The 19349-nt window shown below is 33.3% G+C and overlaps 1 protein-coding gene across 1 annotated transcript; it reads left to right on the top strand.

Annotated features, from left to right (window-relative positions):
* The first annotated feature begins 167 nt into the window (after positions 1–167).
* Positions 168–3051, top strand: LOC107458166 (sedoheptulose-1,7-bisphosphatase, chloroplastic). The gene is made up of 8 exons (XM_016076375.3): positions 168–355; positions 488–607; positions 879–1064; positions 1143–1224; positions 1325–1546; positions 1691–1791; positions 1909–1980; positions 2581–3051. Exons 1-8 carry the CDS (start codon positions 251–253, stop codon positions 2860–2862), a joined length of 1170 nt encoding a protein of 389 aa, XP_015931861.1. The 5' UTR covers positions 168–250; the 3' UTR covers positions 2863–3051.
* The last annotated feature ends 16298 nt before the right edge of the window (positions 3052–19349 follow it).

Here is a 19349-nt window from a genome sequence, read left to right as displayed (position 1 = left end):
ATAAGACCATACCACAACCACATAAATAAATACTTGTTGAGATGCTAAATACATTTTATTTTATTCCCTCAAAAACCAGTATCTTTCATCAGCCTATCTATCTACTCAGCACATGCCACGTGGCACTTCATGCATACTTCAACCACATATAACCTTATATCTCTACACTGCTTTCTATCCCCTCTTTTAAGTTTTGAACACAACAAAGCACAAAGCTTTTTTGTGTTAATACTTGCACGTTTTTGCAGCCATGGAAACTGGCATAGCATGCTATACTACCCGTGCTGCTTTCTTGCCTACTGGTATTCCTTTCAAGCACTCTCCTCCTTCTATATCTCCATCTTTTGGCTTCAAGGTAATTAATATAAGCACTACAATCATAACATAGAGTCCATATATATGAAAATGATTCAATACTTGCACTATATATATATATATGTGTGACTTGTGAATTGAATGACAGAGAATGAATGTTTCAACTTTACAGAGTCTGAAATCAAGCTCTTTATTTGGAGAATCACTAAGAGTGTCATCCAAATCAACACACAAGGTTTCAAAGGCAAAGGGCGTTTCACACATAACAAGATGTGAAATTGGTGACAGTCTGGTGAGTTTCTTATACATACCAAAAGTTTCCGTTAAATAACTGTCTCACGATAAATATCAGAAGATATAAATCTATTTAAAGAATTTAATTTTGATGAACTCTCAGTGTAAAGCAGTTTTACACAAACGGATGTAATTGGACGACTACGTAGATTGAAATTAAACTCTATAAAAAATGAAACAAATATAGGAACAGACACAACTTTTCTATCTTGTCTTTGTCCAATGCAATCTGAAACAAACTAATTTTGGAATATATTTGTGAATCGTAGGAAGAATTCCTTACCAAGGCAACACCAGATAAGGGGTTGATTAGGTTGTTGATGTCCATGGGAGAAGCACTAAGAACAATTTCTTTCAAAGTGAAGACAGCATCTTGTGGTGGAACACAATGTGTGAATTCCTTTGGGGATGAGCAGCTTGCTGTTGATTTGCTAGCTAACAAGCTTCTCTTTGAGGTTCTTTCAATATCAATTAAGAATTCAATTGCTGTATGTAAAAGAATTCTAACAAATGCTATCTTATTTGTTGCATAGGCTTTGGAATACTCTCATGTATGCAAGTATGCATGTTCCGAGGAAAATCCAGAGCTCCTCGACATGGGAGGTCCAGTGGAAGGTCTCTAATGACAATGCAATTCAATTCTTGGAATGATGTCATTTGTTTTTTTCTGTGATTATGATGCATTTGTGTGTGAATTTTGCAACTTAAACAACAGGTGGATTTAGTGTTGCATTTGACCCCCTTGATGGATCCAGCATAGTGGACACAAATTTCACAGTTGGAACAATCTTTGGCGTGTGGCCAGGCGATAAGTTGACCGGAGTCACCGGTAGAGATCAAGTCGCCGCCGCCATGGGTGTTATGGGTCCTAGAACCACCTATGTCATTGCTGTTAAAGGCTTTCCCGGAACTCATGAATTTCTTCTTCTTGACGAAGGTTGAAACAAAATAAAACTTAATAATATTTTAAAAACTTTTGATTAACTTTAGACCCTTTTATCTTCTATAGTTTTTTGGCAAATGTGCAAAGGTTCATGATATATTTGATATGACAAAGTTATATATCTTGTTCATATTTTAGGAAAATGGCAGCATGTCAAAGAGACTACAGAAATTGGTGAGGGAAAATTATTCTCTCCGGGAAATTTGAGAGCCACAGCTGACAACCCCAATTATGACAAGGTCTAACACTCTTAACCATAGTCTTATAGCAGAAAAAAAATTGAGGATTTACCTCTACTATGATGATGACATTTATATGAATGAATACTTATTCCATCTTTCTGTTTTGTTCATCAGTTGATCAACTACTATGTCACTGAAAAGTACACTTTGAGATACACAGGAGGAATGGTGCCAGATGTCAACCAGGTTATTTATTTATTTACTTTTTCTAACACAATCATGCATGCCTTATTTTTGAGAAACTACTATCTATTGATACAGTGACATTTTAACATATCTTATAATAAGGATTATACTATTTTTTTCTCCCTTGAAATGGCACTCTGTTAACTAATATGCAGTTCTTGTATAACCCACTTAAGTGTTCCATGAACATGGAATATATTCATATATAAGTGACAAACCTATTTGGTAGTTGAGACAAGTACATAGACAACAAAGATCCTTTATTCCATGTCCTATAAGAAAGGAAAAGACTCATATAGTTATATGCAGATATTTTCATGTGAAGTTGATAGTTAAGAATTGTCAAATGATTTGGTATGTTTGACTAAATTTTTATCTAACAATTTTTAACTATTAATTTCACATAAAAACAACTAAAATGAATTTTCACACTTAAAGGATGGGACAATGAAGACAGAACCATGAGACAAATTTTAAACTTTGTCTCTTGTTGACATCTTTGGCTTCCTTTTTTATTTGAGACACATGTTTGAAGCTCATTTTCATGCTAACAGAGGAAATTTCCAAGCATTCAAAGTGTCTATTTCTTTTGTATTGCAGATTATTGTAAAAGAGAAGGGCATATTCACAAACGTGGCATCCCCATCAGCAAAAGCCAAGTTGAGGCTTTTGTTTGAAGTGGCTCCTTTGGGGTTGTTGATTGAGAATGCTGGTGGTTACAGCACTGATGGTCAACAATCTGTGCTAGACAAAGTTATAACCAATGTTGATGACAGAACTCAAGTTGCTTATGGATCAAAGAATGAGATCATTAGGGTTGAAGAAACCCTTTATGGTTCATCTAGGCTCAAGGGTGGTGTACCTGTTGGAGCAGCTGCTTGATTAAGATTCTTCTTGCCAACCAATTTTCAATCTCAACTTTTATTTTTGCACTTTTTTTATATAGATAAAATATGTAATATGTACAACTTAGTCATAGATATATTATGTTTATGACTATGATGACAAACTTGAATTTGTGCTGGTATGACTAGTACATATACCCATGAATCCCATTGTGCATTAAGCCAATCACTTAATCTGTTCTTAATTTCTTATTACAATCATAAGTTTACGGCAATACTAGAGGGAGAATAATTCAGAGTTATTTTATTTAATTTAATATTTATAATTTTATGTATCTAATATTTAATTTTTTTTTGTGTTTAAACATTGAAAGAAATAAAGCAAACACTATCATATATTCGAACGGATGATTTGTTGGAGATCAACACAAGACTCAGACCAAATAACATGATTAGAATTATTCTTGGCATCATATCTAGCTATCCAATCAGCAGGTCTATTTGTTTTTCAGGATATCCACTCAACATGAACAAATCAAAACGAGATAAAAGCTCCTGAATCTTGTTAACCAAATTTATTTAATTTAATGAATTTGAGATATCATTATTTTATATTTATTATTTAATTTAATTATTACTATATGTTTTATTTAATTTTATATTGATGAAAGGATTAAAATGAGTCTAATTAATTAATTTGAAATATCATTTTGATCTACTGTATTGATACTTAATAGTATATGTAAATACTGTGCTAATGACAATTGAATTAAGAACAAAGGCAAATTCACAAAAAGTAAATTTTAAGAACCTTAGCAGTGAGGGATTATTTTGATTCATGTTGAAAAATTTAGGAACTATATTAGGTATTATCTTAAATATATTCAAAGAATTAATATAAGTTACAAAGTGAAAAATCGATGTCCCAATTGATTAAATAAAAAATTCAAGGTAGATGCTATGTTACAGTGAACCCATATTGCCGTTAATTTTAACGCTGAATGTTTCTAAAAGTAAAAAAGTTCCATTAAAATTAAATATTTTTAAAAAAAAAAACCTCATTTTAACCCTAGTTTTTACATGAATTTTGAGTCTCAACACTGTAGAAAATTTCTATTACACTCTTTGTTTTGTTTCAAATTTACCCTATATATTTACAGAATTATTATATATACAAGTCTTTTTGTATTACAAATCATACAAGTTGGGTCAAACTTAACAAAAACAATCCTCACCTATACGAGTGTGTACACACGTGCTCCACTCAATCGTTTCAATAGCGCGCTCACTCGCCATTATGAAAGACGGTTCTTTTTCTTCCTCGATCAAAACTACAACCCTGAAGATTCAAACCACGTTCGAAATCTCTTAAGAAATTGTCAAAATCGTCGCTAACACTCGAGAAAATCAACAAGAAAACTTCAAAATCTCCATCAAAAAACACCGGAAAAAAAAAAGAAAAAATATTATTCAAAGTACTGTTTCACTAATTGTCAAGGTTTTTCATTTTTCTCTTTCTCCTTTCGAACGCGAAACACTATATAGTCGTATTTCTGTTTATTAAGTAAATTCATTATGTGTTCTTGGTTGAAAATAGATATTACTATTCTTGTCAAACTGTTCAATCGATGATGACTGTTTTACGTTCTGTTTCGCAAATAGTTTAACGTATATTTTAATGTGTTATTGTGCATGTTTGGAATTGAGTTTGTATAAATAGAAACTTTCGCTGTATTTCAAGTAAATTCGACTGTAACCGGTGTTGTTGTTCTTGAATTTGTACTTGTGCTTCTGGTATCATTTGATGCATGTTTGGTTGACTTCAATATCATTTTGAACTCATATTATGTCATGTAATCTAAAAAATAATAGACGTGTATGTGGCTGGTATTTGGGTGTATGTGGCTGATATTTAGGTGTATATCGATCGAATTCGAGTGTAACTGGTGTTGTTGTCCTATAACTAGTGTAACTAGAAACAGAGTAATGTCTTGTACTTCTGGTGTCATTTTATGCATGTTTGGTTGATTTGAATATCATTTTGAACTCATATTATGTCATAAAATCCAAAAAAAAAAAATAATAGAGGTGTATGTAGCTGGTATTTGGGAGTATATCAAGCATATTCGAATGTAACTGTTGATATTTTTATCTATTAACAATATTTTTTATTCCTTACCGCAAAAATGGCAAGCAAGAACCCTGGTGAAAAAAAATACAATGCAAGCATATATATCTTAAACTAACTTAATTTTTTGTATAAATATAGCTTATTTAAATGATTCTCATTTCATTTTTTTACAAAAAAATCAAAGATCTAAGATGCTCAACAAGACTATTGAATGAAAAGTTCCAACACATGAGCGAAGAGAAGAAAGCCATCGTCCGGGAATTGGGATTTGATGGTTTGATGCACATTCCTCCGATGTATCTGCCACATAAACTCTTGAAAGAGTTAGCATATAGCTTTAATGTGGTAAGAAACAGATTGGACATCCAGTACAGTGAATTGACCATCAACCCCGAAAATATAAGAGCTGCTCTTGGCTTGAATGCATTTGGTAACTGATTGCACAAGACCTTTATACTTGCATTATTTTAATTTATTCTTCGTAATCTATTATTCTGAACTCATATTATCTCATGTAATCAAAAAATAAATTGAGGTGCATATGGCTAGGATTTCAGTATATTTCAAGTGAATTGGAGTGTAATTGGTGATCTTGTTTTGCTGCTTTTGTAAGGACCTGTTTCTAGAAAAAGTTAATTTTAAATAGTTATCTGAGGAGGAAAAAGAAGTTTTTAGAAGGTTCCAGGACAAAACATTGAAGAATCTAACGGATGAGATGATGGATATTGGTGTTGACACTGATGAAGATCGGCTTATTTTCAAAAGGATTTTCATCATCTATATTCAAATGGCGTTCTTGTTGCCGACAATGATAAACAAAGTTTCTCCAGTCCACATGCATCCAATTTTTTATCTGGACAACATAAGGGAGTGGAACTGGGGTAGTCATGTCCTTGAATTCATCATCAAGGGCATAAGAGAGCCCCACTTGAAAAAAAAAAATCCATTGATGGCTGCCTCTATGCCTTGATGATTGTATACTTTCATGAAACAAAATACAAAAATAAGAATGCAGATGCAATCCCTGGACCGGCCTATGTGAGGCAATGGAATAGGGAGTTACTATTCAATGCTTGAGGTGTATTCTGACATGATTTCAGTGGATTTCAGGTTAGGTGTAGAAGAAGATTCATTCAATGACCCGACTCACCAAAAAATGATTTTTGTTCAGAAAGAGACACATTCGCGATCTGAACGGCACGAGATGTGAGTTTTCCAACTAAATTTCCAACCTTCTAATCTTCTATTTTAAGAGAGTTTATTAACTTTTTATTTTTGTCTTAGTTAAAGTTCTGCTTCAAGTATGTCTATCTCCGTCAGAGATGAGAGCGTCAAGCCCTTTGTAGAGTGAACCAATCCCTCCAAAGTCTCCAAACGAGAAAATTAGAGAAGAAACAATTAAGGGGTAAGGAATAATATTTGGTTACATGTCTTTTATATAGAGGTGTATTTGGTTCTTATTTTGGTGTATCTCCTGTGAATTGAGGTGGAATTGATTTTTTTTCTAATTTAAAACCTTTTGTTTAACCCTACAGTACTCCACAACCCCCATCAACCTGCTGAAAGCATATCCACAGAGCCAGTAGCTCCTTCTAAAACGTAAGTTCTACATAATATTACTCTCTTTCGATATCATTCGTCTATTCTTATTCTTATAGTATTTTATATGTCAACATGCAGTTAACCACCCCTTCAAACCACTGCCGCATTAGTGATGATGGACAGAACAACATCCTTTATACCGAAAGAATTTCCCGTGCCATCATTCAGTCTTGGATTTACTGATTCAAGTCAAGAAGAGACACTGACTCAGGAGAACGCCGGGATTGCGGCGACCTTGAATTTTGCAAAAGATAGAAGTCCCCCGCTCCAAAAGGTGCAACCTGTTGAGCACTTTTTTGAAAAGTTTGAAACTTCTGCGAGGAGGAGTGAAGTGTCGGGTGACCTCAAAGAAAAGTGCTTCCTCTGGGCCACAAATATAAAGACCTATGACGATGGAAGCACTAATGAGTAGGAGACAATGTGCATCCTCAATGCTCAACAGCCGATGGAGATAACAAAAATTCACTTTGCGTCTTTAAAAGCTGGTACACATATTAAAGCTGAGGTAATCTTAAAATAAGATTAATAATTTTATTATGAGTTATGACTGCAATGTTGATATAATTAATTTGGATTTTTTGTTTTTCTAGATTGTGACTGCAATGTGTCTAATTCTCAACAAAAAAAATTTAAATATTTGAAGAACAAGTTTAGTATCTCTCCCTGATATTGTGGTAAGGTGTATTAAGCTCAAATTTCAGTGTATTTATGTAATATATTGTGTGTAATAACTATTTCTTTCGGTTTTATACAAATTCTCGAGAATATGGCTTTGGGGAATCATGACAGCGAGTTCTTACATAAAAAACAAAAAAGCCCTTCAACATTCAGGACTACAAAATGTTCATCCCTTATTTGGACATGAAAAATTGGCATCCCATTCATATGTAAGTTTTCGTTTCTAAAACTTCTTATTACAATTATTTTCGTAGGTGCCAATTAAGCTAAAACATTGTTTTGTTTGGCCAAACTTTAGATATTTGCCCCAATTTGCTACGGAGAACATTAGTGGATATAGATGGCGGATATTAAAAAGAGAAAATTTCCTGTCATTGACCCGTATCACAAGAAGTGTCTCTCGGAATCAAGAATGAAACTTAATAGATTTGTTGTAAGTTGAATCTGTTTTCTCTGTAAATTTCTTGGTTTTTGTGTGTTGTTAGCAATATAAGAATTGGGTGTAGTGCTGTTTAAAATAAGGTGTATTATTGGACCATTTAGGTGTAATGAGTTTTAAAATATAGTCTTTTTTATATTTTTCATTTTTTTGGTTTTTAGGGACATGTGATTTCTAAAATGACGGTATTTGCCGGAGGGCAACCTCTCAGTAAAAGGGATGATCAAATTGAACCATCATATGTCAACATTGCGGGAGAAAAGACGAGATATAAATCTTTTTCTCTAGGAAATTTTGTATTTTCTCTTACTGTCCTATTTTATTTTGCTAATTTATTTTTGTTTATAACTTTGATTGTGTGGTTTATGTAATGAAATGGCTCGGGATAATCGAACTGGAAAACATTAAAGTGACAAATATGACAGGGAGAATTGGACGCAGGTAATTATGTCTAAAAATAGATAACTCTATATTACTTTACTAAATTAACAGATTTTAGTAAAAGAAGTTTCTTTAAACTGTAGGTGGAGGTAGACCATTTCAGAGTTGAATACGCTTCGTTGATTCTATTTGATGAGATGAATCAACTAAGAGATAGAGCCATTAAGAAAAGCGAAGCAATCAGATTGTCCAAGCTATCTACAGCATTGTTGAGTCCATATTGTCAATTATATTCAAAAGATATTAACAGTGATTAGTTTTACTATGTTTAAATGTTGTATAGTTTGTGATTAGTTTGAACACATATTTTTTGTATAGTTTGTGAATATTTAATCCAATCTTATTATAAATTTTGTTTGCATAAATAAACTTCTATGAAGCTGTCTGTGCTGTATTCAAAAGCTATTAATTACAGGTTCAAAAAAATCAAGGAAAACATGATCAAATATACTAATAAGCCGAATTCCTTTTATAATACACCGAAAAATATCCGGAATACACTAGAATTGTGTGCTTACATATTTCTCTTTAAAATCTAATCAGGAGTTATGGAAATTCAAAAATTTGAATTGCTACCCTCCTTAGGTATTGAATTGTATATGTATTGTAAATTTAAAACAAACAAATCCCTTTAGATAGTTCAAGACACTAATTTCCAATACAAACAACAGCATCTCAAAATATAACCAGAAAAAAGAAAATGTCAAAAAACAATAACATATTAAATCTAGGATAAACTATAGAATGCAACTACAACTATAGAATCATCATAAAAAATAACGAAAATCAGATTCATAACTCATCATCAAACAGGAACTAAAACAATAATACAATTCACCCTTGTTCAATTGAAAAAGTCAGAACCTGTAGATACACCAAAAAGTTCTCTGAATACACCCAAATATTTCTTATTTACACCGAAAAGTATGATATAAAATGTAACAGATTCATTAGAACAACTACATTACATTCAATTCAAACAATTAACAGTGAACAGGAATTTTCACAAGCAAGGTTCACAATATTATTCACCTAGATAATCATAAACTACTAACGAAAATATTACTGGAATTGAACCACACCTCAGGCACTTCATTGGATTCAAAACAATAATCCACTTCACTCTGGTTCAGCTAATAATCTGAACTTGAATCATTCATTATCTTTAAAACGACTTCAGAGCTTGATTTAAAAAATGAACGTAGAGAACAAAGGAAATAAAAAAATGAAGAAAGAGAACGTAGGGAGAAACACACGAAAATAAGGAAAGCGAATGCAGAGAGAACGCACGAAAACGAAGGAAGAAAAATGCAAATGAAATTCGAAAAAAGAAAATGAAATCTTTTCGAAAAATGAAGTTATATATTCGCGCGTTGATTAAAAATTTGTTAAATTAAGAGGCATGTGAAATATACGTGTTTAGGCCGCATGCGTGAGGGTGAATTAGGGTAAAATAACTTATATGGTAAAATGACTTGTATGTGGAGAATAATTGATATATTTAATTGGTATTAGTTATATCTCAAACATTTTATTTTAGTTTCAGTTTTACACTTAATAAGAGAAGGGGTTGATTTTTTTATGACAAAGTAAAAAATTGCAAAATGTCCCTCATGTGAAAAGTCCAAAAACACCCTAAAAGAATCGAAAGTTAGAATTATCGCACAAACAATAATTCATCATTTATCACCACCGTCACTATTACCATTACCGTCAATTTTATCGTTAACTCAACATCAATAAAGTCCAAAAAAAAAAGAAAAAGAACCAAATTATTCATCATCATCGTGTGGCGCTACAATCGAGAGCGGTGGTAGTCAGAAAGAAAACATTGTTGCATATCTAAAGAGGGTTTAAAGGAAAAGATGATAATGGAAAGCTCATAATATTGTGGCAGATCTAAGGAGTTTTTTGTCAATCTGTAAACTTCGTTTTCTTCAAAATTTTAATTCATAGACACATTTTACTTCGTTATACCATATGACAATCCACCTTAAAATGATAAGCATGTTATAACGACTCAATTTACGGTATGGCATGTTCATACTAAAACATCGAATGTTACCAATTTGAAATTACACTGATCCTATTATTAATAATATTAAACCTGTAATTGAGTTAACAGAACTCGATTTTTATGAAAATCTTTCTTAAAGAAAATTTCGCAAACAAAAAGAAATGCGAGATTACGCAAACTAAAAAGATAAACAGATACATACAGAAACATGATAATTCTTATAACCTGATCTCTCGAAAAATAAAAGTGAAAGTTTAAGACAAAAGAAACACTAAACTGGAGAGCTGCCCAAATGAAGGTGCTGATGTCGCTGCCTAATCATTATCAGAAGTCAAGTCCACGAACTCTATATCCATCTTAGGATCCTCATCGTCCTTAGAAGTCAGATCCATAATCTCTATATCCTCGGTGTCCTCATTGTCAAAAATAACGATGACCTCGGGTGTACTCTAGGAGATACCATCACTGCTACCTCCTACTGAAGTTGTATCATTAGGAGAAATCTGCTCAACAGCTGAAGGCTAACCATACGTAGCGATTGAAGTCTCGATACGAAGACACCAAAGCAAAAGCCAAAGAAAATTTGCATGTGGACCCCAAGGAACCTTCTTATGCAAGAGCCACTCATACTCGTGCCTGGCCGAGTAAGCCCAATTACTAGAGTGGCTTCAAAACCATCCAGTACCCATTCGTCAATGGCCGAAGGATGAAAATTTACCAACCAAACTTTAAACTCTTCGTCAATGAGATTAAACAAGACATTCCAATTCCAATTTTCCTGATTCCAAACGTCCTTCACCGTCAGCGTTGTGTCAGTGATATGGACAAGGAGACAAAATTGGCTAAAACCCCATTTGGATGCCACAGGCCAAACCAAAAGGCCAAGATTGAGAGAGATGACCAATGTTCCAGTAAAAATCATCCTGCAACTTGTCCCTGGCTTTCATGATATCACGCCAAACCGGCGAGGCATTGCTATTATCCATTCCCTCCAAACTTATATCATTGGACACATATTTAGCCTCAAAACACAAACCCGAAGCTTGTGGATCTGAGACTATGCATGAATTGCCACAAAAGCTTACCAATTAAGGAAAGATTCACACAATGCATGTCTCTTACCCCCTAACCACCATGCTTGCGGGGAGTAATCATTGTGTTCCATTTGACAAGGTTAAAACATCGATCATCAACTTTACCTTTTCAAAAGAAAGTTCTCATGATAACATCAAGCTTCTTACAAAGGAAAGAAGGTAAAGAGCAACTTGCATTTGATAAAGAGGTTACGCAGAAGCAACTGGTTTAATCAAACATAGTGTACCTGCTTTATTGAGGAGCCTCCCTTTCCAATTTTCCAATCTTGATTTAATATGGGACAACGTATTAAAAAAGGATACTCTAGAAGTTCTTGGATGCCCAATATTTATTCACAGGTATTTGCCCAAATCGATCGCTAGACGAATCTAAGACACCCTTGTCAGGATAGCTCTCCGACCATTAGAAACATTCCTAAAGCATAAAGCCTTTAATTTTTCAAGATTGACTTTTAATCCCAATTCTTTGCAAAAATGCTCCATGGTTCTCATAATATTCTGAACTTGAGACTTACTGCACTGCAGAAGAGAAGAAAATCATCAATGAACATGAGATGCGACAACCACAGACCTCCCTAAGAGATAGCTACCGCTTTCCAACTACCAGAACTCACTTGAGACTCAATAAAAGTAGCTAAATGCTTCATACAAATAATAAAGAGATAGGGCGACATAGGATCACCTTGTCTAATCCCCTTCCGAGAAGGAAAACCATCTAACTTGGCACCATTTCACATGATAGATAGAGTAGACGACTGAACACAATTCATGATCAGATTGATGCACACTTGGGGAAGGCCAAAAAAAGCGAGAGAATCGGCTAGGAAAGTCCAATCAACCCTGTCATATGCCTTTTCCAGGTCATTCTTGAAAGCAATGACACCTTTTTTCGACTTCATCTTCTTGAAAAAAGCAACATTTTGAGCCACAATAATATTATCCGGAGTCCCTCTTCCTTGAATAAAATTTCCTTGGGTCGGACCAATAATCTCATCTATATAAGGTTGCAATCTGTTTACGTAAATCTTAGTAATAATCTTGTAAATGACATTACAATGACTAATAGGGCGCTAATCTTTAAATGCACACGGATGATCACATTTAGGAATGAAAACAACAAGCGTTTCCACTAAGGAATAGCTAAGAGAATTACCAAAAAAGACACTCTATACAGTCTTCCAACCATCATACTCTACCACATCCCAATATTTTTTGAAAAAAAAAACGTTTGGAATTTGTTAGGTCTTGGAACTTTCAAGAGGCCCATACTATACACGGCTGCTTGAGCTCCAAAAAAGTCATCGGCTGAGTTAAGAACTCGGAAGTTTCCTGGCTAAGTCTAGGAGAAGGGACTACTCCATACACTTAGTATCAACTTGTTCAACAGAATAGAAAATTTTTCTATAAAACTTTAACGCTTCGTCCTGCAAGACTTTGGGATCCATAACCCAAGTGCTATCACTAGCCATAAGGTCTTGAACTTTGTTAGACTTTCTATCTGCTAATTATTATATATATTCCCTCAAATAAGGAATTATTGTCATATTTATTTAATTTTAATTTTACTTTTATACTAATTTTTTTAATATTAATTATATTTTTTAATCGTATATTATTATTAAAAATTTTTATTTATTTGTTTAACTAAACGTCTAAACTATCACTGAGTCAAACAGTTCAACCAGTCATCCAACTGTTGAATCAGTGACCTGTTAATCTAATGTTCGATTATGATAACTATACAAATTAGATCTAAATGAAAAAAATCAAAGATTAAACATTTTTTATGCTAAACTATAAACTAAAAGTATATCCAATATTCGATTCTAAAAAGTATTAACATGTAAAAATATAGACAAATACAATTCTTTATAATTTATAGATCTACATAGAAAATGCTGCAACATAGTGAAATATTCATTTTTCTTCACTTAAATCTGAATCCTTCTCAGGTATAAAAATATTTTCATAAATAAAAAGTAAAGTTCAATGTATCATTTTTTAATATCTAATAAATTTGTACCACCATATTCAAATCACTCATAAAAAATTATAAAATATCACCAAAAGAAGAGAAAATACATCATATAAAGTTATTGAAGAATAAATAATAAAGACCTAAATAAACTAAAAGCATAATAAAACAGAAAAGGGAGAGAAAAACAAGAAAAAAATAGATAAAGAATAAAGTGATAGAAAAAAAGAAAAAAGGGAGGGGACAAGAGAAAGAGAGTGGAGGAAAATGGAAGAACTGAGGAAAGAAAAAAAGAATGTAAAAGGGGAGATGAAAGAAAAAAAAAAGAAAAGTGATGATGATTGAAAATGAAAAAAGAAAGAGAGAAGAAAATGTTGGAGATGGGAGAGAGAAAGCTACCGCTACCTTGCAATATTGATGACAGAAGCTGATCCCTTCAAGTAAGCAGAGTTTTTTTTTTTGAGTAAACTATCATTTGTACCCATGAAAATTGAAAATACTGACATATCTATCCATAGAAGAAGGAAATTACTATTTGTACCCATGAAACATGAACTTTTGCTAACAAAACTATCCAAATAAAAAATTTTATTTGAAATTCCCAAATTACCCTCTAATATAACCCATCTCTAACTTCTCTTACTCCACACTACCACTTTTCCAATCCCAAACCCTACCACCACTCTTATCCCCAACTACCACCATCACTCGAAACGCCTCCCATGCCTCTGATGAACGTTCCAAAAATAACGATGCTAACTCGCCGACTTTAGTCTTCCTTCGCTTCGTATCTCCCTACGTTTCTTGTTAAAAATTCGATTACCTCGCCGCGTGAAACTCCTCCAATGACGCCCACGACCAGCTCTTTTATAGCACGCTTTAGCTTGATCCAACCTACACCAGAAATTCCGAGTTCGAAAGCGGACCAAGGCCGTTCAAGAAACGATTGAACAAGTTCTGGAAATTCTCAAATCTTTTCAAGACCAGATCAGAGAAATTTCGGTACCGATAATTGACCCATTATGAACAGAAAAAGGTTCACCGAATTGAATTTAGAGAACAAAAATGAAAAATAGGTGAAATTAATACCGAGGCAGTATTCACCCTTAATGTGGCCTATGCGGTTATCTTGGTCATCCTCCTCGACGGTGCCTAGGGGGCGGAGAGTAGCGATAATCCTTCCATGTCCATGGTGTTTGTTGATGTTGCTCAGGACTAGGGTATTGTTGGAATCAAAATAAAATTCTGCGGAAATTTTGGGTTGGTGGTTGCAGAGTGGAGAATTTGGAATTTCAGTGCAATAGCGGAGTAGTGCGATAGGGTAAGAAACTAACCGCAATAGTGAAAGCTAGGGTTTTAGATTTGAGAATGAAGAAGAAGGAATTAGACACCACCAACAATGCTATGCTGTTCTTCACCCACTCAAGCTTCCTCTATCTCGCTCTACTGATCCAATTTCACATTTTTATTGATCTATTTACTTTATTTTGCATTCTGATTGAATTTCTAATTTATATGATGCAGCACAAATTCGTACTATAGTACATTTGTAGAACACCTAGAGTTTAAAATCACAAAAGCTTACCTCTGGAGATGGCAACGGCTGTTGAGGTTAGGCGGCGGCAGCTGTGAAGCCACACCTCTCCGCCTCAGCGTCGTTTTACACTAACCAGTCCATGAAGCTTACGAATTTTAGATGGCGGCGGTGTTGGTGGTAGTTGAGAATGAGAGTGGTGGTGAAGAAGAGTCTGGGTGGTGGTCGGATTCGAAATTAGAAAAGTGATGGTAAAGATAACGGTAATTTAAGGTTTTTAGATAATTTTTTAGTGTTTAAATAATTTTATTGTACGAAATCCATATTTCATAGATACAAATGGTAATTTTCTTCTTTTATGAATAGATATATTAGCGTTTTTAATTTTTGTAAGTAAAAATGATAATTTACTTTTTTTGGTAAAAAAGAAAGAAGATGGAAATTCGCGACAATAAATCCGGAAATTTGTTTATAAAATTCAAATTTTTGTAAAAAAAAAAGAGAGAACATAAAAACTCCAACAAAAGAAGGGACATTAAATCTCAAAATTTATTTATAAAGTCCAAATCGAATTGGTGCTCCAGTGCATTATTTTAATTTTTTTAAATGTTGAGAAAAAAGATTCAAATCTTAAAAATATTGCAAACTTGTAATATACAATAATTTTGTTAGATATTGTTTTAATTTCATACTCACTTATCTTTAAACTAATTATATTTTTTATTATGCATAATTATTAGTTAAGTATAAATTTTATTAAACATGGAAAATTAAAAAGAACAAATATTTTTATTAATTACAATATAATTATTTTTGATGATCATATGATATTTATTAATATTATTTTTTAATAAATTTTTTTTCAAAGACAGTAAATTATTTTATTTCAAATGAAAGAAAATATTTTGTCTAAATTCAGGATTACACAAAAAAAAATGAGGTTCTCCCATTAGCAAAGTAAAAAGAATGAAACTAAGAAGAAAGCAAAGTTGGAATTAAGTTGGGACTTCAGTAAGTAAGTTTACAAGTTCCTGATTTTGTTTGGTAGCAATTGCCAAAAGTTCTTCAAGATTCATAGATTGGCGTTCGAACACTCTCCTACACCTTTCTTTCCACATATGCCAGGCAATAATCAAAGCAAAACAGACCGAATTCTTACTTGCAGATCGGTAACCCGGGACAATAATTTGGAGTCTCCACTAATCGAAAAAGGAGATGCAGTTCAGATTTGGGGTCAGGTACGCTATTGGACTATTGCTCCAAGTTTTTGAAGTATCCCAATAGTTGAAGATGCAATGTAACAAGGATTCTGGTTCAGCATTATAAATGGGACAAGTTGGTGAAGTACTTGGGAATCGCTGATTTATGAGCTACATGACGAAGAGTTTTTCATGGAGGGACTTCCACCCGATACCTGAATCTTATATGGGTTGTCAGACTCCAAAGAAAATTTCAGATTTTCTGTTGTTTCATGATATTTGGACAAAATTCAAGAGAAACATGGTGAAAAAGGTAAGCAACTCTATATCCTAAAACTACATCATATATCTTAGATCTATTGAGTGTCCATTGAATTTCATCCTCTCCTTCTCCTGGTATTGTAGATAGAATTCTCTGGGCAACATCTTGAGAGAATATTGAATTAATTAGGGACTGATTTCATTGCTTATGTGTAGAGAACAGATCTCGAACTAAGAAGATTGAATGTCCAATTTGGAACTGACTTGTAAGAGCTAGTACTGATAATGGTTACGAAAGTGGGAGCCATGAATCTCAAAAGATTCAGATTGCTATTCTAGAACTAACTCTCCAGTTTAACCCTTTTTCAACGCCACTTCTACCTGCAAGGATACTCCTCCATCCCAAAGAAGGTAAGGACCCCAATTCTGCATCTAGAATAGAATTATATCTGAAATATTTTTCTTTTAAAATTGTAGATAATAAAGAATCAGGATTAGTGGTAATTCTCCAACATTATTTACTTAGGAGAGCCAAATTTTGTGCATGTAGGTCTTTAAAGCCAAGCCCTCCTTCTTTCTTAGCCCTTATCATTGTATCCCAACTAATCCAAATCATACGACGTTCCGCAACTTGTTGATTCCACCAGAATTGATTAAGAATGCCATAGATTTCCTTGATTAGATTATATGGAAGTCTGAAACAAGACATGGTATGTATCGTGATTACTTCTCCTACTGCCCTTAGTAATACTTGTCTTTCTCTATTAGATAAGAGACATCATTTCCACCCTTGGACCTTTTTGATAACCCTTTCTTTGACAGCAGAAAAGGTGGTCTTTTTATTTATTTACTAAAGAAGACAGTCCCAAATACTTGTCTTGAGTTCCAATGTGTGAAATATTCATGGTAATAGCAAGTGATGTACGTATATCATGAAGAGTGTTATTGCTGAAAAAGATTGCAGATTTATTAAGGTTAACTTTTTGGCCATTGAAACTTTTAAAGTCCCCTAATAAATCTAAGATCCTTTCACAATTGTCTTCTGATGCCTTACAAAATAATATAGAATCATCTACAAAAAATAAATGATTAACTTTAGGACATCTTCTTGTAATCTGGATCCCTTGAATGTGCCGGTTATGCTCTGGTTTGTGTAGTAAGAAGGAAAGGCCTTCTGCACAAAATAGAAAAAGAAAAAGAGATAGATGGTCACCCTGACATATGCCTCTATTTGGTTTAAAAAAATTGTATGGTTGGCCTTCCACAACCATAGAGTAAGAAATCGTCGTTACCAATTCATGAATCCAACCTATCCACGTAGAATCAAATTCCATCTTCTTCATGATAAACCACAAAAATTGTCACTCAACCCTGTTATATGCTTTACTCATATCAAGTTTAAGGATCATTTCATACTATAAACCTCTCTTTTTCTGCTTGAGGTAGTGCATACACTCATGTGCCAGGATATTATCTGAAATGTGTCTCTCTTTTAAGAATGCGCACTGATTAGGGCTAATAAGTTTATTCATACACCCTTGTAATCTATGAACCAGTATCGTATAGATGATTTTGTAGAATACAAAGGATAAACTAATAGATCGTACCTGGGACATATCACAAGCATCAGAAATCTTAGGAATGAGGCAGATGTTAGTGTGGTTGAAACTCCTTAAAATACGCCCTCCTAAAAAAAACTTCTAACTGCCTTGAATCTATCCTCACCCACAATATTCCAATAAAATTGAAATAATTTAGCTGTCATCCTATCTTCTCCTGGAGCACTTTGTGGGTGTACACTTAAGGTAGCTTTCTTTACTTCCTCAAAAGAGACCGGACGTTGTAGCCTACGGTTCATGCTAGCTGTAATCTTAGGCTCAAAGTCTAAGAAAAAAGGCTCAGGATTCGCCTGATTGGTGGAAGTAAAGATGCCCTTGAAATACTCTTCTGCTACCCTTGCGATGGTTGCATTAGAAGTAGCCCACTCTCCATTCTCAGTCTTGAATCTCCAAATATTGTTTCTCCTAAATCTAGGCTTAAATTTTTGATGGAAGAAGCTAGTTTTTATCTCCTTCTTTTAGCCATTTAATTCTAGATTTATCCTTCTAATAGAGCTCTTCGTTCAAGTAGGCCCTCTCTAATTTTTGCTCAAATTCTATGATTTTAGGGCCTCCCATTAAACCTGATGCTCTCATTTTTTTCTAGCTATCCTATAATTTCATCAATTTATTTTTTAGAATTTGAAAGACTACTCTTCTGCCATATGACCAACCGGTGTCGAACGAGTTTAAGCTTTTGAGCTAGTCGAATCATGTGAGAGCCTTCAATTTCTGTTTTCCAAACCTCACTAATCAAAATTTGGACTAAATCCTCCTTACACCATCGGGTCTAGAATTTAAATCTTCTTTTTTAACGTTCAATTTGTGGATTAGTGTAAAAAAGGAGAGGGACATGGTCAAAATCTGTCTCGAACAATCTAAGATCTGCTGGATTAGGGAACAGTTGCAGCCATGTTTCTCCCACTAAAATTCTATCCAATCGTTCTTGAATCAATTTCTCTACTCTCCGTCTATTACTCCAAGTGAAAGATCTACCAATCATTTTTAAGTCAAGTAAAGCATTATCACTAATAAAATAATTAAAATCTATTATAGAAGACTATGATTTAAAACTACCTCCACTTTTTTTACTTTGATCAATAATAGCATTATAGTCTCCCAAAATACATAAGTTATATTGTTGCTGCCGTAAAATTGCTGTCACCTCTTGAAGTTATGTTGAACGGATCTGTATAGTTATTTTTATATTATAACCATTAATTAATTAATTTATACATATTATATTACTATATACAATATACAATAAGTATTTTAAAAATAATAGTTATTTTTTAAGAAAAATATTAAAAAATTATCAAATTTATTATTTTTTGTGTTTAATTAATTATTAGTATTTAAAAATATGAGTTAATATATATAGTTTATTTTACTAACTAAGTGCTGGTCAAATTTTAATAAATCTACTTGTCCCTAAATTTTCCCTTTTCATTTTATGAAATATGAGCACATATTCTATGATAATAGCAAGTAATCCCCAAAACTTCATTAATATTCCGGGCATGACCCCACCTACCTCAAAACAAGTAACAAGTCT

This window comes from Arachis duranensis, chromosome 7, assembly GCF_000817695.3.
Source record: "Arachis duranensis cultivar V14167 chromosome 7, aradu.V14167.gnm2.J7QH, whole genome shotgun sequence".
Classification (NCBI taxonomy): domain Eukaryota; kingdom Viridiplantae; phylum Streptophyta; class Magnoliopsida; order Fabales; family Fabaceae; genus Arachis; species Arachis duranensis.
The sequence above is the reverse complement of the archived record's forward strand: the minus strand, read 5'-3'. Positions and strand labels throughout refer to the sequence as shown.

What these genes read in the sequence shown, in the direction of transcription:
- LOC107458166 (XM_016076375.3), top strand. Translation starts at nt 251, where the DNA reads ATGGAAACTGGCATAGCATGCTATACTACCCGTGCTGCTTTCTTGCCT. An exon ending in GTGAAATTGGTGACAGTCTG is followed by an intron (nt 608 to 878) that starts GTGAGTTTCTTA and finishes TGTGAATCGTAG; the next exon opens with GAAGAATTCCTTACCAAGGC. An exon ending in ACAACCCCAATTATGACAAG is followed by an intron (nt 1,792 to 1,908) that starts GTCTAACACTCT and finishes TTTGTTCATCAG; the next exon opens with TTGATCAACTACTATGTCAC.